The following is a 19,739-nucleotide window of genomic DNA, read 5'->3' as shown; positions in this document are numbered from 1 at the left end:
GGAGGAATTATATTTTATATTCTATGCAGCACTTCTAATGCTGCCTCTCAAATAGGGATTTAATAAATATTCAACAATAAGATTTCTTTAAAATTTTTCAGAAAGATTTTGAGTTAATTATTTTTTCAAATAATGCCCTTCAGTGTACATGGGTAATACATTTCTAATTGTACTTTGAGTGACCCAGTGGAATTAATGCCATTTTGAGATAACTAATTTATAGCTAGTGACAATCAGATAGGAATTCATTGCATTGAATCCCTGAATTTCTTTGGACCTGAATCTTCCTGGCAGATACTTTAAAGATATACCTTGGCTTTTGAGAGGCAAAGATTTTTTACTTTATTAGTTTATTCTTTATTCATTTTTTCCCCCTGAGAATTAAAATAGTATAGAAGCATGTTTATCCCCTACAGTATAGAATCCTTTTTATCCAGAGTTTTAATTCCAGATCTGGCTACTGAAGGATTTAGGTAATGGTTGTGTTTTTCACCCTTGCCTAGATTTAATGGTGGGATGTGTGTAGTTTTCCTTCTTGGATCTGATCATTTTTGGACATCAGCTGCGGCGTTTTGTGAATTACAAAATGACTATTTTATTTAAAAGGTTCCATATTTAAGAGATTCCATTGTTGTGCAGGAATCCATGAATTCTTATTACTGTCATGTCCTTTACTGGTCAGCTCTCCATTAATAAAGTAAAATGGATAATTGAAGCATCCAATTGTCTGCCTGCTCACTCCATTGTTCTGCTTCCATTTTCTCTTCAGACAATAAGAATTAGCAAGACTGCCCTCTCCCTGTCCGATAGGAACAGTGCTGTTAGTTTTTTTATCTTCCCCAAAGCCAGTAGATATTCTTTGGGATTGATGACATTCAACAGATGTGGCTTGCTTTATGGCAATAAATGCATTTCCTAAAGGTCTGTAAATCACACTCTTGTACAAATTGAATCATGGCTTATTTGAGCCAAAGGAGCTTACAATTTAGAGGGATTTTCCCAGGAATCCTTTCACAGAAATGAAAAATCCATTCCTAGTGTGAATAATTAGTTCAATTTACCTGTTTTCCTAGTTTAGATTTTTAGATCTCAAATTCAGTGCTAAATTGAGATCAGAGAATAGAAATGAAGCCAGCACAGGGAGGGGATGATGATGACAGACTGATAAAGTTCTAATTGAACAGTCAAGGTCTCCTGGGGTCTACAAGGGAAGCACTTCGTAAATGTATCTAGCTTAAATCCATACAGATTTGTAACTAATTAAAACTGACATAATTAATAGGTGTGAAAATTTCATGTGTAAACTTGGTAAGTGATGATAGGGAAAAAAAGTTTTAAGTAGGGATTAAAGACCTGCTTTAGGCAGTTTCTTAGGAAATAAATTGATGTAGAAGGTTGAAGCAATTATCTAGATAATTTAGGCAAAAATCTCCAGGTATTTCATCCGTCTGGCTTTGTCTGTAGACAGTTAGTGGGATGGTCCTATCTATGTCCTCCTTCAGATTGAGGCACAAGAGCTATTTCATCCATTCAGTGCCTGTGTGTGCTTCCCTGATTTGGAGAGCAGGAAGGGAAAGCCCCTATTAAGCAAGCTTACCTCTTCCAAATAAAGAGGGAAATTGAGAGAGCTGTCCAGGTAGTTCAAACCTGAATAATTTGGGATCCCCTAGTTTTGGGGGTCTCTGTAAGGAGAACTATAAAAATCCCACATTTGGAATCGAAGGAGGTTGGTTAAAGGCGACTCATTTCAGTCACTCAATGAATGGCTTTGGACATTTCCCATCATTCCAGCTGCATCAATTTCCTCATGGCGCCTCTCATCCATATTTTGAATATTGGTGAGAGCTACGGAATAAAAGGAGGTGCAGCCTGAAGAGTGAATGGCCAAAGGAGTCAGAAGATCCAGATTCACTGTTACTGCCTCTAAGGGGGACGTTGGACAATGCACCTCCAAGGACCACCTCCAATGACCTCCAAGGACCCCTCCAGCTATAGAACTATGAAAGCGTAGTCATGATTGGCAGAAACATATGTTCTAGTAAAGCTAACTTTTGGATTATCTCTCAGACAAGGCACTTAAATCTCTATGGGCCTCAGTTTCCTTATTTGTAAAAATGAAAGCTTGAACAAGGTGACCCCAAGGTTCCTTCTATGGCCGACATTCCTGGATTCTATGAAATCATATACTTCTGCCCTTTACTTTACATCTGTTATTAATACCAAAAATTCAGTGAATAGGTTTTCCCGTAGCTAATCTACTTTTCGAGGGCAGAATATCACAAAATGAAAATGTTACATTGTAAATTTATTATAGTTCTTTCCTGAGTAAGAGATGTTATGTTATTTTTAGTAATCTTTCATTAATATTAAAGGCCTGGAAGATTTTAAATTTTGAACTTTTTTTTAAAAAAGTAAAACGGTCGCTCAGACTAGGACATTTAAATAATAAACTTCTGGCATTAATAGTCAGCCTCCATTATGGAATTCAGTCTAGATTACTTCAAGGTATGAAGTCTGGAAGAAAATTGTTCCACGTAGTCATTTCTTTTTTTCCCTCTAGATGTTCGAATACCATTAATGTGGAAAGACTCTGATCATTTCAGTAATAAAGAAGGTATGTATCAATTTTCTAATTCAAATGTGGGATTATTGAAAGCCGGTCTCTTTCTGCAATGAGATGCAGATATCATTTGATTAATTGAAAGAATTTGGCTGAATTATTTAACAGTCCCATTCCGTCTCTTCTCTGGTAACTTCCCACCAATTAGGATTATGCATATTATGCATATTTTGGGCTGTTGCTGGAAAATGTGCAAAGCTATAGTTATGGTTAGAGTAAATCGGAGATAAGTCGTGAGGCGAAGAAGGTTGATATTTATAATTGGACTAGCAGCTAGAAATACTTTTCTGCCTCTTTACTTATTTATAACTCATTCCAATATTTCAAAATATGTAGCAGAGGGTAGAGAAAGAATCTGCAGCTCCGTCTCTGATTTTCAGCATTTCATGGCGTCTTGGATAGTCTTTACAAATTCATGTACTTTCCAAGGTCACGGAGATTAACCCCAAATCATTTCCAGCTGTTATCTAGTATAACATTCACCTCTGTTGTCAATGGGTTCAGAAAGCCCAAGAAGAAAAAAATACAAAGACCTTTTATCCAGTTCATTTTTTTCTTCTCTATTACATTAGCATATTTTTCTACTGATTGATATTTCATTAATAACTGGATCATATTAAGCATGATTAATTTTGCATGAAATGTCTGAAATTTAGTTAGTTTTATATTATTCCCTTTAAGGAATTGTAGGCACCTTTAGAAAGGAGCACGTGTCAAAGGTGGGAGATCATCTTTCCAATGATTAGAGCAACATCTCCCTTCTGATTTGCTACATCAAATCCTCCTCTATGTGTGTTTAGAAACCAGAGAACTAAGCTTGTTGAAATTATGTCCAAATCAGCATAAACAGGTCTGAAGTGAGGAGAGCCCTAGGAGAGTGACTCTCCCGGGAAAGAAATGCATGGACTTTTTATTGGTTCATGGACTTTGTAACATCAATCTTGGCAGCTCGGTGATCTCTGTTTACTTGACTGCTTTTCAGCTGTGTTCCAATGAAATGAAGTTGTGGAATAGTTTAAGTTCCAGAAAAGTGAGGCATTATTATATATTGATGGTGCTGCTGGATAAATTCAATCACAAAATGTGAATGAAGTACGATACAGGCAGTATCCAAATTCTTTATGACCGCCATGCTTAAATCCTTTCAACAAATACTCCAATGGCCAGAAGAGCTTCTCTTCCCCTGAGATTTGTCATTGTCCTTTTCTTCCTCCCCCTTCTTACCTAATCCAGTCAGTGACCTGCCCATCCTTACCTTCTGTATCCCTGCTACTCCTTAGAAGCATCCAGTCTTCCTCCATAGAGAAGCTGCTATGTTCTTGGGAAATAACTGCCAAGGACAGTCTGGATTTTTGCCAGAATTCCCACAAGTCCTTGTCATACCCAAACATTTTTAGCACAAATCTGGTACATAAGATGAGGGCTGTATTGTGTTATTTATGAAAATAAGAACTTTTTTGGATAGTGCTTGAGGTCACTGCTTGCACTTTTTTGTTTAGCATATGTAAAGGATTGCCTATTATTGTGATTTAGCCTTCATTTACTAAAATTGTTCTGTTTTTTTTTAGGATCGCAGCGCTATGCTGTATTTTGTTTGTTCAAGATGGGAGCTGAAATTTTTGACACCGATATGGTTATTGTCGATAAAACAGTCACTGACTTATGTTTTGAAAATGTAACTATATTGTGAGTATCTTTTCTTATTAAAGAGGCATAATAGTCCATGACTTAAGGATTTACATTTTGAATCATTTCAGAGCAGTTGAATTATTTAAAACATATATTTCAGCTTCTTAAACACTCTTCAGATAGGACACATGCTGAGAAGTGATTTTGAAAATAACATGGCTACACTGAGAATACGTCTCTGTTTAGAATAATTTTTTAAAAATTTGAATGTAAAATCCATTCTGTGGAAATAGTATGTTCATAATAATGCATATTTAAAGATTTAATCACATTGAATCAGCTTTTATAAAATTTATAAAGATTCAATTTCTAGGTCTCTTCCCCTAATTAAATTTTAACTTCTTTGGAACTTGGTAATATTTGTTATTAGAGCAGTTTTTAACTTTATTGTGTCATGGACTCGAGTGTGCTGGAGCCAGCTCAAACCGGCTCTGGAGACCCAATTGTTAATATTTTCAAGCTGAGCATTTATATTTCAGAAATGAACAAAAGACTGATTTTATTGTTTTGTTGATTGCTTAGACTTAAAAGTGATGGGAAAAAGGCAATAATACAACTTTGACTTGAAAGGGTGTCATTCACTGCCACCCTTTCCTCAGAGTTGCTGGATAAACCCCATCCAGTGAAACTTTTATGGATCTTTTCTCAGAAGAATTGCGTAAAATTAAACACACAAGATTTTGAAGGAAAAGATTTCATTATGTCAAATCTATCACTTGATATATGGATATTAAATATTTTTATGTCAGTTTTTTAAGTTTCTAAGAACGCTCTGTGGGGCCAGACAATGGTAACAACTCACATTTCTATAGAGTGATGTGCCATCTTGTTTGAGCCCCACCATGACCTTGAAAGGTTGTTTCTGCAGGTATTGTTATCCCCATTTTACAGATTAGTGTACTAAGGCTGAACAAGATTAAGTGAATTGCCTATGATCACAGAGCTAGTAAGTAAAAAGGGAAAGATGGATAGCAAAGTTTTGCCTGAGTTTAATGTCCTTTCTTTACATCATTCTGCATTGTCTGCATTAAGATGACCATGGGCCAATGGAGCCCAACACATGTGATCCTAGGGTCAAGGGATTCTTTAATCCCTGTTCTGTCTTCCTGAACTCAGACTGCTCACACTATTGCTAGCCAGGAGCAAAAATGTGGATATAACAGGTCTTTCTCTCATATCTGTGACTAACTAAAACTAACCTGGAAACTAAGCAGAAGCTGGCATTATTTTTTCCCCTCTATTAACAGATATTTCTTAACACTTTTTAAGGCAAGAATTATTCTGAGGTTCGTTCCATTTTGCTGATGCCGTGAAATAGTCACAAAACCAAAAACTCTGAAAAACACAGAATCTTTTGTAGGAAAAAAAGCAAATTAAAAGTGATCGTGAAAAAAGCAGCATAATTTACAACTAGAAACCATCCTGTTAAATATTTTAAATTGTTTAAAAAATAAACCCTCACCAATGTTTAAAATGCTTTTTTAGAATGTGCTTTTTGTTATGATAATTGTTTCTTTTAATAAGAATTCAGTATTTATGAATCTGTTTTTCCTCTAAATATTGACATTTGTTAGTCATTACTAGGAATACAGTATGTTTAAAAGTTGCCAAATAATAAACTACAGAAATATCTGGAAGTTATTTCTTGGGTTTATCCAAACTATAGATTGTTCATTTAAATCTTAAAAGGCTAAAGCTGCATTTTTAAAGTCTCTAAGGCTTTTCATTTTTCCATCTGCAGGCAGCATCTGCTGCTGATCCATTTATTTAGGTCCTAAGTACATTTTCTTGTTAGTTATAAACACTCTACTTTTCTGTTGTAAAGGGCTGTATGTCATGGAAAAGGCTATCTGGAATGGGCCAAACTGGCCTCAACTTTACTGAGCATATTTAAAGAGCATGTTTCTGTGGTTTAGGACGTCATCCTCCAGTATGTCTCTCCCTACCCCGTGAAACCAAATAATGAAATATGACTTGTAGCCAGGGGCCAGGGGCAGGCTGGGGTGGGGAGGGAGACGCTTGCCAACAGCGGAGGCTTTCGGGTGAAACCGACAAGCAAGGCCTTGTGAAGGTGAAATTGACACAGGATTTTTCATCAAAAAGACGGTGTTGTAGAGCAATAAAATCATTTCAGGAAATGAGACATTTAATGTAAATATATTAAAAGTATGTCCATGATAGAATTGACAAGGAGAAATGATAACAGGAAAAACCAATTACCTAGACCGTTTATGTTGGGGGTTTTTTGGGGGGATAGATTGAGATGTATCCCCATAAGTCTGAGCTGAGGTTCTATGTAAGCTATTCCTTGGTTAATCCAAATATTTCTTTTTTTTTTCTTTTAAAATCCTTACTTTTAGTCTTAGAATCAATATTCTTCCAAGGCAGAAGAGTGATGAGTGCTAGGCAATGGGGGTTAAATGGGAAGTGTCTGGGGCCAAATCTGAACTCAGAACCAACTCCAAATAGTTCAGTAAAGCAAATAATGACTCTGAGAATCAGATTCATTAGCATATACTAACAGAAGCCGATTTCAAACGTCGATTTAGAATATCTGTTAAGAAAACATCAATGGAAAATTTCTTGGCTCTTATCAATGTAGTCTTTGATGTCATTTCTATATTTTTTCTTTTTTTTTTAACTCACTCAAACTGAGCTAACGTTATGAACGTGTTTGTTTTTAGTAATGAAGCTGGGCCAGACTTTCAGGTAAAGCTAGAAGTCTATAGTTGCTGTGCTGACGAGTCCTGTCTAACAAATACGTCGAGAATATTTGCCAAGAAACTGAGATCATCTTTCAGTAAAGCAACGGCGAAAAAATTCAATTGTATGCAGCGGGAAAATGACCTTGACGCTGGCTTTCACATCAGCCCAGAAAGACTGTAAGTAGTTTAATTAAACATCTATTTTAATAGGTGTGAATCTATTATATTTAATATAGGAGGATGCATTTCTAGAAGGCACCTCAGGGGCTACATCCCCAGATCTGGAGCCAGAAAGACTCGTCTTCCCAAATTCAAATGTTTCCTTGTGTACTTAAGTGTCTATGTCAGATCCTAGATGACTAACCTCTAAATCTATGTCATCAATACTCAATATTATCCCAATACCCCAGGCAAGGCACTTAATACTGTTGGCCCCAGTTTCCTCATCTGTAAAACAAGCTGGAGAAGGAAATGGCAGAGCGCTCCTCTCTTGGCCAAGACGATCCCCAATATGGTCACGACTGTCAAAAGACTGAACAACGCTGTATATTTTATGTCACATAATATTTTTTTGACCTCTGTGTAGCTCACATTGATGTTTTAAGTGGGAAAAAAAATCCAAACGGAGAAAGAAAGCTACTGTTGTCCCAATAATTAATCAGCTAAGGGTCCTCCCAATGACAACTCCTTTTAAAGCCAGGAATTATAGAGGCCGTGACTGGGGCATCTTCGTGTCTGTATTTCTCATAAGGGCTCCCTGTATGCTTTCGTGTTTCCCTGATATCTGCTGCTTCCGGTGAGGTGAGCTATTAGCCAACAGGGCGCCATTTAGGAAAATGTGCCTTTGTTGGCCACCAAGTGTCGCCATTAGGTCTCTCATTCTTTGGCCAGCCATTGAAGGAGCTTTGGATACACTTAATGTCATTCGCCCTTTGGCAGAAGTCCTGGAATTACCAGTCCTGGAAATGTTAGTTAAATAAGTTTCTCTAAAATGAAGAACTTCACTTGCCTGTTGGTCCCGGTCTTGGAAGAGAGGCAGCATGATGGAATGCCGTGGTGCTAGCCTTTAGTTAAGTGAATGTGGACCACGAAAACCAGATACTTAACACTGTATGTTCATGGGTGCTTTAATTTAGTTTAATTAATTTAACTGAAACTAAATTAAATTTATTTTATTAAATATTTTTATTAGATATTATTATTATTAGATATTAGATATCTAATTAGATATTAGTTATTAGATATAATAAATATCAGATATTTATTATATTTTAATCTGGTTTGGGTTGACCTCAGGAGTGTTGAAGCCCTAACTGGATGGTGTGTTTGATAGCCTGGTACTAGACTAGGAAAACCTGGTTTCTGATGCTGACTCACATACTTATTAACTGTATGACCCTGGGAAAACGTCTGTGCTTTTGTTTCCTCATCTATAAAACCTTTGACTTGATGGCCTTTAAGTCCCTTCTAGCTCTAAATTACATTAACCAGATGTAAAAATTGGGGCCCCAACAGATTGACTGACTGAGGTCCCAGGTTTAGCCCAGGTTCCCCGCCTTCTTAGTGGGGATTCTTTCTACTCCACCATCCATCCTGGCTCTCTGTCATTAAGAAGACTTTGAAAGCATATTATAAAAAAAATTTAAGCAAAGACTTTAGTGAGGTTTTTTATCTTTAATGGTTTTGTTTTTTTTTTCTCAATTACATGAAAACAAAGTTTTAGCAATTCTTTTTTCTTTGAATTCCAAATTCTTTTCCCTCTCCCCCACCCTCCTTGAGAAGGCAGGCACTTTGATAAAGGTTATATATGTGCAGTCATGCAAAACATTTCCATATTAGCCATGCTACAAAAGAAAACAGAGACCCAAAAAACCAAGAATAATAAAGTTACAAAAATATGCTTCACTATGCTTTTAGGCGCTTATCAGTTCTTTCCTGGAGGTGGAGAGCATTTTTCATCAAAGTCCTTCAGAATTGTCTGGGATCATTGGATTGCTGAGAATAGCCAAGTCCTTCACAGTTGATCATTGTACAGAACTGCTCTTACTGTCTACAATGGTCTGGTTTTGCTCATTTCATTTCTCAAAGCAAATCCAAGAAGCACACCCAAAGTGGAATGGCCTGTCCCTGGGAAAAGTCTGCAAGCTCCCAGATGACCACACTAAGGGGGACGTGTTCAGGAGTACGCGTGCATTATGTTTGTTTAAAAAAAAAAAACATTGCATAGTTCATACTACCTTCAAGAGAGTTTTAGACCACCAAGATGTAGATGTCTAGTCTGGTGGCACATCATTGACCCATTTTAACCGCCCATTGAGTTTAGTTCCTACTTTTGGTGTGAATCTCTTTGCTCATTTAATAATGGCCATCAATGGAAAATATAGGGAGAAAATACTCCTTTCATTTCTGAAGTCTAGTCTTGGAAGAGATTAAATTTCATAGGCTTTGTGTTTCAGATAGGATCACCAAATGGGAGAGCTGGGAAGGACCTCAAGGATCATCTAGTCTAGATGACGAAATTATAGCGCAAAGAAAAGAGGAGCCTTGCCCAAGGGCTGGGTCATAGTAGAGCCACAGAATGCTATTGCCTCCCCAGTTTTATATGCCTCGTGGAGAGAATCTTTGATCATGGCTTCTTTGTAACTGGCTAGGATTGCTGTATTGATCAGAGTAGCCAAGTCTTTCACAGTTGATCATTTACATTTTTACTTTACTTTCCATTTTAGAATTGATATTCTATATTGATTTGATTCCAAGGTAGAACAGTAAAGGCTAGGTAATGAGACTTGCCCAGGGTCACACAGCTAACAAGTCCCCTAGCAGCTCCCAGTCCACCTAGCTGCAGCTCAGTATTACAAATTGATGTTACTATGCATAGTGACCTTCTGGTTCTTCTCATTTGACTTTACATCGGTTCATACAAGTTTTGCTATGCTTTTTTCTTTCTGAAACCACTCCATGCACAATTTTATGCTACATTTTGATCAGCCATTCCCTAATCGATGAATACCCCCTGACATTTCCTGTTCTTTGCCACCACAAAAAGAGATGTAAATATTTTTGTACATATACATCCTTTTCTTTTTTTCTTTGATCTCTTTGGAGACCTAGTAGCAGTATGTATTGCTCAAAGGATATGCAGTTTTCTAGCCTTTTGGGCATAATTCCAAATTGTCCTCCAGAATGGTCAGACTAGTTCACAGTTCATTAGTGTATCCTTTGTATCTTCTAGCATTTGTCATTTCTGATTAGTTTTATGTCATACCCCAGGATTATTTTACTTTGTTTCTCTAATTTCTTCTAAAAAGTGCCTGTTTATATCCATTGACCATTTGGCAATTGGGAAATGGCTCTTATTTTTGTAAATTTGACTCCATTCTCTATATCTGAGAAATGAAACCTTTATCAAAGTTCTTGTAAAAATTTTTTTTATATTGCATCATTGTCTATGGTACCTTTTAGCAAAATGTAGTTTCTTTTAATTAGATCTTGTTTCTGCTTTTACTGAGATTATGATTGCTATTCCTTTTTTTACTTCAGCTAAAGTAGAATAGATTATTTTCAATCTCTGTGTGTCAATCTTTTTCAAGCGTGTGTCTTATAAACATCACATTGTTGAATTCTGATTTCTAATCCATTCTGCTCTCTGCTTCCAATTTATGGGTGAGTTCATCCCATTCATAGTTATGATTACTAACTGTATTTCTCTCCATCCTGTTTTGTGTGTGTGTGTTTATCCTCTTTTTGTCCTGGCCCTCCTTAAGTCTGTTTTAAAAATCTCTCCTATTTTCTACTGGATACGATAGATTTCTCTATCAAATATAGTTCCCCCTTTGAACCAATTCCAAAGAGAGTGAAGTTCAAACCTTGTCCACCAAAATACACTTCTTGTATATGAAATTTTTTTCCCATTCCACCCTTTGTTTCTCCCAGAACATCTTTTTTTTTTTCCTGGAGATCATCCAAACATATAATTGACTCACATTCATGCCCTCTGTCTATGTAGATTCCTTCTATAATAATGAAGTCCTTAAGTTACATGTATCATCTTCCCTTAGAGGAATGTAAACAACTTTTTTGGATCCCTTGGATTACTCTTCTTTACTTCTTTAGCCTTTTATTCCTCTCTTGAATCTTCTGTTGGAATGTCACATTTTCTATTCAGTTCTGGTCTTTGTATCAGGAATGCTTAGAAGTCTTCTATTCATTTCCCCCCCTGAAGGATCGCATTAAAATTTTCTGTTTAGTTTGTTTTTGGTTGTAATCCTAGCCTTCTGAAATATTATATAGCAAGCCCTCTGTCTGCTCCTTTAACATGGAGGCTGCGAAATCTAGTGGGATCCTCACTGTGCCTCCATAATACTTGAAATATTTCTGGGAGTTTTCATTTTGCAATCAGTGGATTCTTTCAGTTTTTATTGATCCAACATAGCAGGGCAATGTCTAGTCTCATTGTTTGATCACGGCTTTCATATAATCTAGTAAGTAAACTAGTAAACTTTTCCAGGTCAGTGTTTCTGATGAGATATTTTAAATTTACATTTACAATGAGATAATTACCTTTTCATTCTTTTGAATTTGTTGACTAATGACTCAGTGGATCACTAGTTTCCATTTTCCCAGTTCTAATTTTTTTTTAAACCCTCACCTTCTGTCTTGGAATCAATACTGTGTATTGATTCCAAGGTAGAAGAGTGGTAAGGGCTAGGCAATGGGAGTCAAGTGACTTGCCCAGGGTCACACAGCTGGGAAGTGTCTGAGGCCAGATTGGAACCTGGGACCTCAGTCTCTCCACTGAGCCACCCAGCTGGCCCCCACCCCCACCCCGGCCTTTTCTTTTGAGACTTTGCTTATTTTCCCATTGAGTATAGATCATGGGTTTCCCTGCTGACAGCGGTCAAGTTGTTTGTTGTCGCTATTTACTCATTTTTTTCCAGCCTATTTCTTGACTTTGACCTTTATTGGGTTATAGGTAGACCCTGATCCAAGCTCTCTGTCATACTACTGTTTCATTCTGGGATATGCAAGCGTTTGGTATTTTGCTGTGATCCTGGGAGAGGGATGGTCACTGCTCTCCTCATCTGTGCTCTGGTCTTTACTCAGGAAGGGCCCTTTCTCTTCCCTGAAGCTGTAAGTACTCTGTTCCTCTTGGCCTTGATTATAATCTCCAACCCACTCCCTGCCAGGACAGAGCTCCCAATATGCTGCATTTGCTGAAGCTCTGCTTGGCGCCTGTGGCCACCTGGTATCACAGACCTCTCCTGCTCCCCTTCTAGGTTGACCCTCCTGCTGCAACATTGGATTTGAGGAGTCATTTTCTAGTTAAATGAAGGGAAATGTCAGCAGAGCTCCCCGGAATTACTCCATGTACCTTGGCTCTGAATTCCCAGTGTACTTTCTAAACTTTTTGAACATCCTCCAAGAGAATTGGGCTTAAAATACTCAGCACAGGTTTAGAAATGGAGAATCTCTATCTTAACCCATATCTATTTTGTGCCAAAAGATGTTCAAATAATAAAATCAATATTGTATTTTTATTTATATATATAATTTTTTTTGCCCTTACCTTCTGTCTTAGAATCAGTACTCTGTATTGGTTCCAAGATAGAAGAATGGTAAGGGCTAGGCCATGAGAGTTAAGTGACTTGCCCAGGGTCACACAGCTGGGGTTTGAACCCAAGGACCTCCCATCTGTAGGCCTGGCTCTCTATCCACTAAGCCACCTCCCTGCCTTGGTGATAGACTTTTGAAAATCCTATCAATAATATGTCTTGAATTAAAATATTTATTGGTAATGCCAAGTCTATATTATTCCTTGTCATTCAGACTGAAAGTGATCTTTGTACCCCTGATCTATATAGGCTGTGTGACCCTGGGGAAGTCATTTAACTTTTCAGTGCCTGGACTAAGTGACAAATACATTCATAGAATGTGCCAACAGGCATTACTGGAGGGAGTTTCCATACCCAGAAGTTCTCAGTTGCCCTGAAATTATAGGCCTTGGCTCTGTCTCACAGAATTCTTAATTTTAACGTGAGCCCTTCTCCTTCCTTCCCTTCAATTTTTTGCATAAAAAACGACTCATACTTTCTGGTAGATCAGACTTCAGGATAACTGCTTGGGAGGATATGTTTGTGGTGCTCCGCCATACTGTAGTTCAAGACATTTTGTTGCTTAGATGTTTGGGGACTTGTTTTATTTATATAGAACAAGAAGAGAGATGTCAAAGGGAGGAGGTTAAAGTAAGTTTGTTCCCTCCTGAATGAAAGAAAACATGGAAGACAACCATTTAGAAAATTCAGAAAGAACAGGAGTTGTCGTATCTGGGCACTTATCTCATCTGGGCATCATCTGGAAGGAGCATTATTGCTAAATTCACATAATGGAAATTTGGAGTAGGTGTTGAGAGGCATGAACCGAGAGGGCAGAGCCATTCATACATACACATCTGGAAAGAATGGCCGTATACTTGCTTGAAAGTTCGATTGGAGTTCTAGGGCCTAGTGCTGGCCTAGACGGCTCTCCTTGGGCAGCAAAAGTAAAAAGTCAATGAGCCCAGATGGCCTTGGGTCCCCTCTCTTCCTTTCCATGAATGCATGTCTCCAAACTTCCTACAAGGGTTGAAGCAGATGACCTCTAGGCTTCTTTTCATCCTTCAGTTGGATTTTAAAATCCAGCAGTTCTTTCTTACTGAGAACACCAGCCTTAGGATGATATTCTGCATATTCTGGTTTACGTGGGAATCTAACGTGTATCCTAGAAGGTCCAGGTCTTCACCCGCCATCGTATTACCAGAATCGAAGTTGGGAAATGAACCGCTTCTTAGAACGAGTCCATCTTTTAATAATCAGAACAGACATGAACAACCAAAGTAGTAAGAGAAAAAACACTAGATTTGTAGTCAGTACACCTGGGTCCGAACCCACGTGAGCCATTCAGTTAGGTGCAAGTTTAGCCATATCAAGTCTCCTCCCCTCTTTGGCTTCCCCATCTGAAGAATGGCCATGTTGGACAAAAGGATCTTGCTCTCTTGAAGGATTCTGTGAATCTTCCTTGGAAACAAAGCTCGATTCTCTTAGCATGCCTTAGCAAGTCCTCTCTGTTTTCTTCAACATTTTCTGGACAATAAATTGCCGTGCTGATTAGCCTATTTGGTTGGAAAAATAGTCACTGATTAAGTTTTTGGAAACTCAGTGTTGAAGCTGGCTAAAAGGAATGACTGTAATGTTTTAGAAAGAAAGAGGAAAACTGACAAGAATATTTTTAAAGCGAGGTCATTGTTATTTTTGGCAGAATTATTATAATTAGTCATGTTTGAACAATGAGGTAACTTGAAATATCAACATGCATTGTTATATTTGAAAGAAGACATGGAATTTTTAGAGGGCAGTTTTTAATATACTTCCTGATAGGATTCTTTGCCCTTTTTTATTGGCAAAATGTAAGTCTTTGGACCCATGCAACTGGTAGCTGGGTTTTCAGGCCCCCCACCCCCCAATTCCCTGCTTGTTGATTTGCTGGGCTATTTTATGTCACTATACCTATTACCTGATGGTACAAACAGATAAATTGGATTTGATCACCTTACAAGGTGAGTCATCTTAGGATTCCTTTAAAAAATAACACACGCCCCCTAATAGCTTTTATAATCAGAAAAGTAGCTTTAGGTGGAACTTGTCCAGAAATCCAAACTATTGTGTCTTGGCAGCACTAGTGGATGCCTCCTCCCAAGATGGTAGTGTTCTTGAATAGTTGTCTCCCTCCCAAATCATCTATCTATCTTAAGTATCTTCTCTAACCCTCAACAGACTAGGCCTGGGACCATTTTCCACCTTTGGGCACCCTTTAGAGTTTCACTTTGCTTTGGAGACCCCTTAGGTCCACTTCCAGCCACGATGAGGTATAGAGGGAAGAATAAGAGATTTTTATTAAGACCTTTCATTGCTGTGGCTGAAGACTCTGGAAGGTGATCAAATCAGAGTCAGTAACATAGAGAGACAGTGATGGTAGAGTGGAAATTGCATTGGCCTGAGATGCAAGAATCTTCCTTCTGCCATTTATAGGCTGTGTGCCCCTGGACACATCATCTCCCTGCCCTTTACTCTTTCCTTATCTGTAAAATGGGCATGCCTATGATATGTATCCCATACGGATTTTGTTATGATCAAATAAATGATGTGCTTTTTAAGCCCCGAAGCATCTCTAGAAATGTACAGAATCTCCATGATAAAAACAATATTAATTAAAAATTAAATTTAAAATGTTACATCTTGATAGAGTAAAATGTTGTGTCTTACCTCCTGTATTATAACCAATACTAAGTATTTGTTTCAAGGCAGAACAGTAAGGGCTAGGCAGTTGGAGGTCAATTGTCCAGGGTCACATAGCTAGGAAGGAAGGAAGACCAGACTTGAACCTTGGACCTCCTGTATTCTAGCCTGGATTTCTAGCCACCTAGTTATGCCTGCCTCCTTTTTTTTAAATTCAATTTTTTCATCATTCACCTCCCCCTCAGCCCCACTGGAGCCTTCCTTTGAACAAAGAAAAATATTAACTTACTCTTATTCTGTTTCCATAGTCCCACCCCCTTCCCCTACCTTTCTGCTAAGGGGAGGACGGAGTGCACCCAACAAAGCAGGTGCTGAATATCTTGCAAATCTAATCAAAAGACTTTGTAGCTACCAAGGAAACCATGGAGAGAACTGATTGTGTAGGGAAAATAGCTGTCAGAGAGGACACCAAGAAGTTCAAAGGAGGTAATAATCCAAAAGAGATATCTTGGGACCTCGGATATCTTAGCCCAATTTCCACAAACTCTGGCCATCACAGAGCTTAAGGGGACTGAGGCTCCTACTGCGTACATCACCCTGAAAGCAAATAGGACAAGGAAGAAGGGGGAGCAGCATGATGGGTTCTACCTTTTCTATCAGAAATGCTAGGAACCAGATAGACAAAGCCAGGTAGAGGGCATTACAGATCACCTGGGAGAAAAGAAGAAACAGATGACAAGGCTGGTTCAATTTGGTCTTCGGTGATCCAGACATTAGCTGGAGGACTCTGTTCCAAGATGACCAAGCCAACAGCTTTTTATTTGTCTGAATGATAATCAATCTTCCCCAAAATGGAAGCATCAACAAAGGGGACCTTAATCAGATTCTCACCAACTAGGGGAGAAACTGGTTTCTTGGATGGAAATGATGGATCTCTTGGAGAGAGGGGAAAGTCTTTGCTTTCTAGAGTTTGTATTAATTAGAAGGGGAAAACTGAGCATAGTTTTAATACCCAAGATATTAGAGCAAATTCCAAAGGATTCAGAGGAAGGAAAAGTAGCATTCCGTGGACTAAAATTTTATAAAGAAGAGAAACTTTTAAAATGAAGTTAAGAAGACAAGGATAAGGAGAAGGAAAACCTGTAGTGGTCTGAAGAGAGTGTAGGTAAATAGGTCACCAGCCAACTTCGATTTTCGATAGATATACAGTCGGACCCTAAAGTAGGTCTTTGAACATTTCTCCTGCAGATGAGTGGCAAGTAAGATGGGTAAGTTTACATATTTATTTATAAACCCTTATGATCTGTTTTCGGATTAATCCTAAGATAGAAGAGTGGTAAAGGCTAAGCAATTGGGGTTAAGTGACTTGCCAAGGGTCACCCAGCTAGGAAATGTCTGAGACTAGATTTGAACCCAGGACCTCATTCTCTGTGCACTGAGCCACTTAGCCACCCCAACATAACATTTTATTGACAATGACATAAATTGTTAGTAAAGTAGGTCAGGTTGGCCATCTCAGCCAGGGACCCCAAGTATGATTTATTATTTAAGCTAGCAATCACCAATAAATTAGATCAATGGCCTCTCAGTGATTAAAGACTCCTGGTAAGGACTAACAGATGGCAGTTAATGGGAGTCATTGTAAAGCAAAACACGCGAATTTAAATTAGAGTTTTTAGTGGACTGTTACCCAATGAGCCAACAAGGTGTCATAGTGGTCAGAGAAGTAAGTTATAGTGAGCTTGAGCTGTATCCAGAAAGACCTGGTTTGGAGACAGGAGGAGGATGAGTCAGTGAATGCTGACCAGGAGGGCGAAGGCCCTTGCATTGAGCCAAGGAAATGTAGCTGAGACAAAGGAAGAGCCCATAGTTGTCTACAAGAATCTACAGGGCTATCAATTTCTCTTTACCCTCCATGGGCAAAACCAGGAACAAATGGTCAAAGGGACAAGCCCAGTAGTGAAGTGGGCTGCCAGAGGAGTTGAGAAAGGGTTGATTGCAGCTTGTGTCCAGCATGGAATGACTTAGACCGAGTTCTTCTGACTTCTGCAATCCAATGGTTCTGTATTTCCTCCTCAGTTCTCTAAATTGGCCATTACAATGAATCCTAATTCTTCTGCCTCTTCTCTAAATTATTGTAATCACTGGATAGAATATTCTTCAGGTTCAAATTCCTCATCTTTTTTTCCCAGCTGATTGGCACCACTTTATTTCCTGCTTTCTAATTTATTTATCTACACCAACACATGTATAAATAAATTTGCTTTATATGGGAACTTTTCTGTCTTTAACCTCCTTGGGAAATTATGTAAGATAATATTTAATAAAGCACCTAATACACTTGGTACACAGTAGGTACTTTAAAAAGATGGGTTTTTTTTCTTCTCCCCCACATGGATCAAAGGATATGAACAAGTTAGTGACTTTTCTTGCACAATTCTAAGTTGTCTCCCAGAAGTTAAGCCAAGTCACCACTTCTCCAGGTCTTAGAAGTAGAGACTGACAAGCATAGAGGAGGCGGTGTCCCGACACAATTGAGATTTCTTCAAAGATTTTACCAGATTTTATTTTCTGTTTTTCCATCAAAAACATTTAGGGTGCACTCCTCCCCAGCCCTACCCACTGAACCATCACTCTAACAACAACCAAGATGAAAAAGACCAGAAAAGCAGTAGTAGAGTACCTTTTCAGGAGTGGCCGTATGTGTCCCTTCTCAGACTTCTCTGAATTAGTAACAATCATTTCCTTGGTATACACTCATTCCTTTCCAATTCATGTGCTATACTTTGTTTAGTCATTCCCTAATTGATTGACATCGTGTTTTCAGTTTTACTTTGACAAAAGTACTTTAGTTACATTCTTATTAATGACCTGCTCTCTTGCCTCATTGCCTTCTGTCTTAATACCAATTCTAAAAAAAATAGGCAATTGGGGTTAAGTGATTTGCCCAGATAGGAAGGGTCTGAGGCCACATTTGAACCCAGGCTTTGCTCTATCCAATGGGTCAGCTAGGTAGCTTTCCTTGACCATACATTCTTGAAGGCTATGTCATGGGGACAGAACAGATGGATGATGTGATTTTTGTTCAAGAACAAGCCTTGCCAAAATCAGATATTCCTCACCAGGCTGCTGTGGGATGGCACATATTTGGGGCATCACAATTATCCAAAACCACTGACTAAATCATTGGGGTTGTGAGCCTCATCAGTGGAAGGAGAACCCATTCCAGTGAAATTGCTGATCCTTGCATTCAGCCTTTACCAGCTCACCTTCCCACGTACCCCTAACATAGAACCATGCCCAGTAGCACAAATGTTCCACTTGTCCTTCAATTCTCCTCGCTCTAGAAGCATCACCCCATTCTTAAGTGTCATTGGAGACAACTGAAATACTGCTGTGATCAGTTTTTTAACTCAAAGGTAATCCCAATGTCACTGTCCTTCAAAAATATGTTCATGAAGGACTTAGTTTTAGAATGCTTGTTAAGAAAATACCCTCCATTGATGCAATTGGGGGACATCAGTTGCTGCTGATTCGCCCAGGGTCATACAGCCAGAATGTGACATAAGCAAGAATTTAACCCAAGTCTCTCTGATGCTGATGCCAGCTCCTTATCCACTACAATTTGGCTGTTTTGGGAAATTGGTACAAATAAAAAAGCAGGAAAATGATGAAACATACTTAGATTACATTTTATATGGTAATCGACTCCGTGTAGGATGATGAAATTGATTGCTATAATTCCTAAAAGCTTTAAAAAGGTGTTATTTTGGCGCTTAGCAAAGTGCAGAAGACAAAAATTAAGGAGAAAAAAAAGTCATTCGATTTAAAAACAAGTTATCTAACCCCTTCATACTACAGAAAAAAGCCCACAATTTTGCACTAATTAAACCTTTGAAAGAGGAAAATATCAGTGGTCTAGAGCAAATGTTCCAAAGAAATATCTGTGCTTCTGTATTTTTATAGAGAATTTCCCAAATAATTTGCCAACATATTGGCTAGAATGATACCTCATCCCCCTTCCCGTGCACTGAAATGTTTTCTCTCTGAAATCAGGAAGGCTCTGAAATACTAATTTCTGCTGTTTTCTCACTCTAGCGGTGTAAAGTACAATTTGCTTGCACATACTACGCTAACCTTGGAACATACTGAAGATAGTTTCAAGACTCATACTCTTACAATTACTGGAAATGGTAAGTCTATTTAGTAATACAGTTTGACATGTTTCTCTCGACGATGAATTTGTTTTCATCATGGAGTCCATGAGCTCTATTGACATGACCTTTCCCAGCCAGCCTTCAGATCTGAGTGTCTTTGCTCTTTCTAGGGACAGAGGAGTGGAGGAATAGGTCAGGAAGGGATGGAATGTTTGAGAGAAAAAGATGCTACGGGCCCATTTCACCCTTTCTGAAACCTCCAAGTTCCCCCGGGCAGCTTGAAGGGCAATTGGAGACT

General features: G+C 38.4%; 1 protein-coding gene across 1 annotated transcript in view; it reads left to right on the top strand.

Moving 5' to 3' along the window:
* RTKN2 (rhotekin 2) overlaps window positions 1-19,739 on the top strand; it is a 66,504-nt gene that overhangs the window by 26,436 nt on the left and 20,329 nt on the right. Inside the window, exons 4-7 of the mRNA XM_007478272.2 lie at window positions 2,561-2,614; window positions 4,189-4,306; window positions 6,994-7,191; window positions 19,383-19,477. Coding sequence (XP_007478334.1) covers window positions 2,561-2,614; window positions 4,189-4,306; window positions 6,994-7,191; window positions 19,383-19,477 — 465 coding nt within the window. The remainder of the gene's footprint in view (window positions 1-2,560; window positions 2,615-4,188; window positions 4,307-6,993; window positions 7,192-19,382; window positions 19,478-19,739) is intronic.

This window comes from Monodelphis domestica, chromosome 1 (genome assembly GCF_027887165.1).
Source record: "Monodelphis domestica isolate mMonDom1 chromosome 1, mMonDom1.pri, whole genome shotgun sequence".
Taxonomy (NCBI): Eukaryota; Metazoa; Chordata; class Mammalia; order Didelphimorphia; family Didelphidae; genus Monodelphis; species Monodelphis domestica.
Note: the sequence above shows the minus strand (reverse complement) of the source record. Positions and strands in the feature narration are given on the sequence as shown.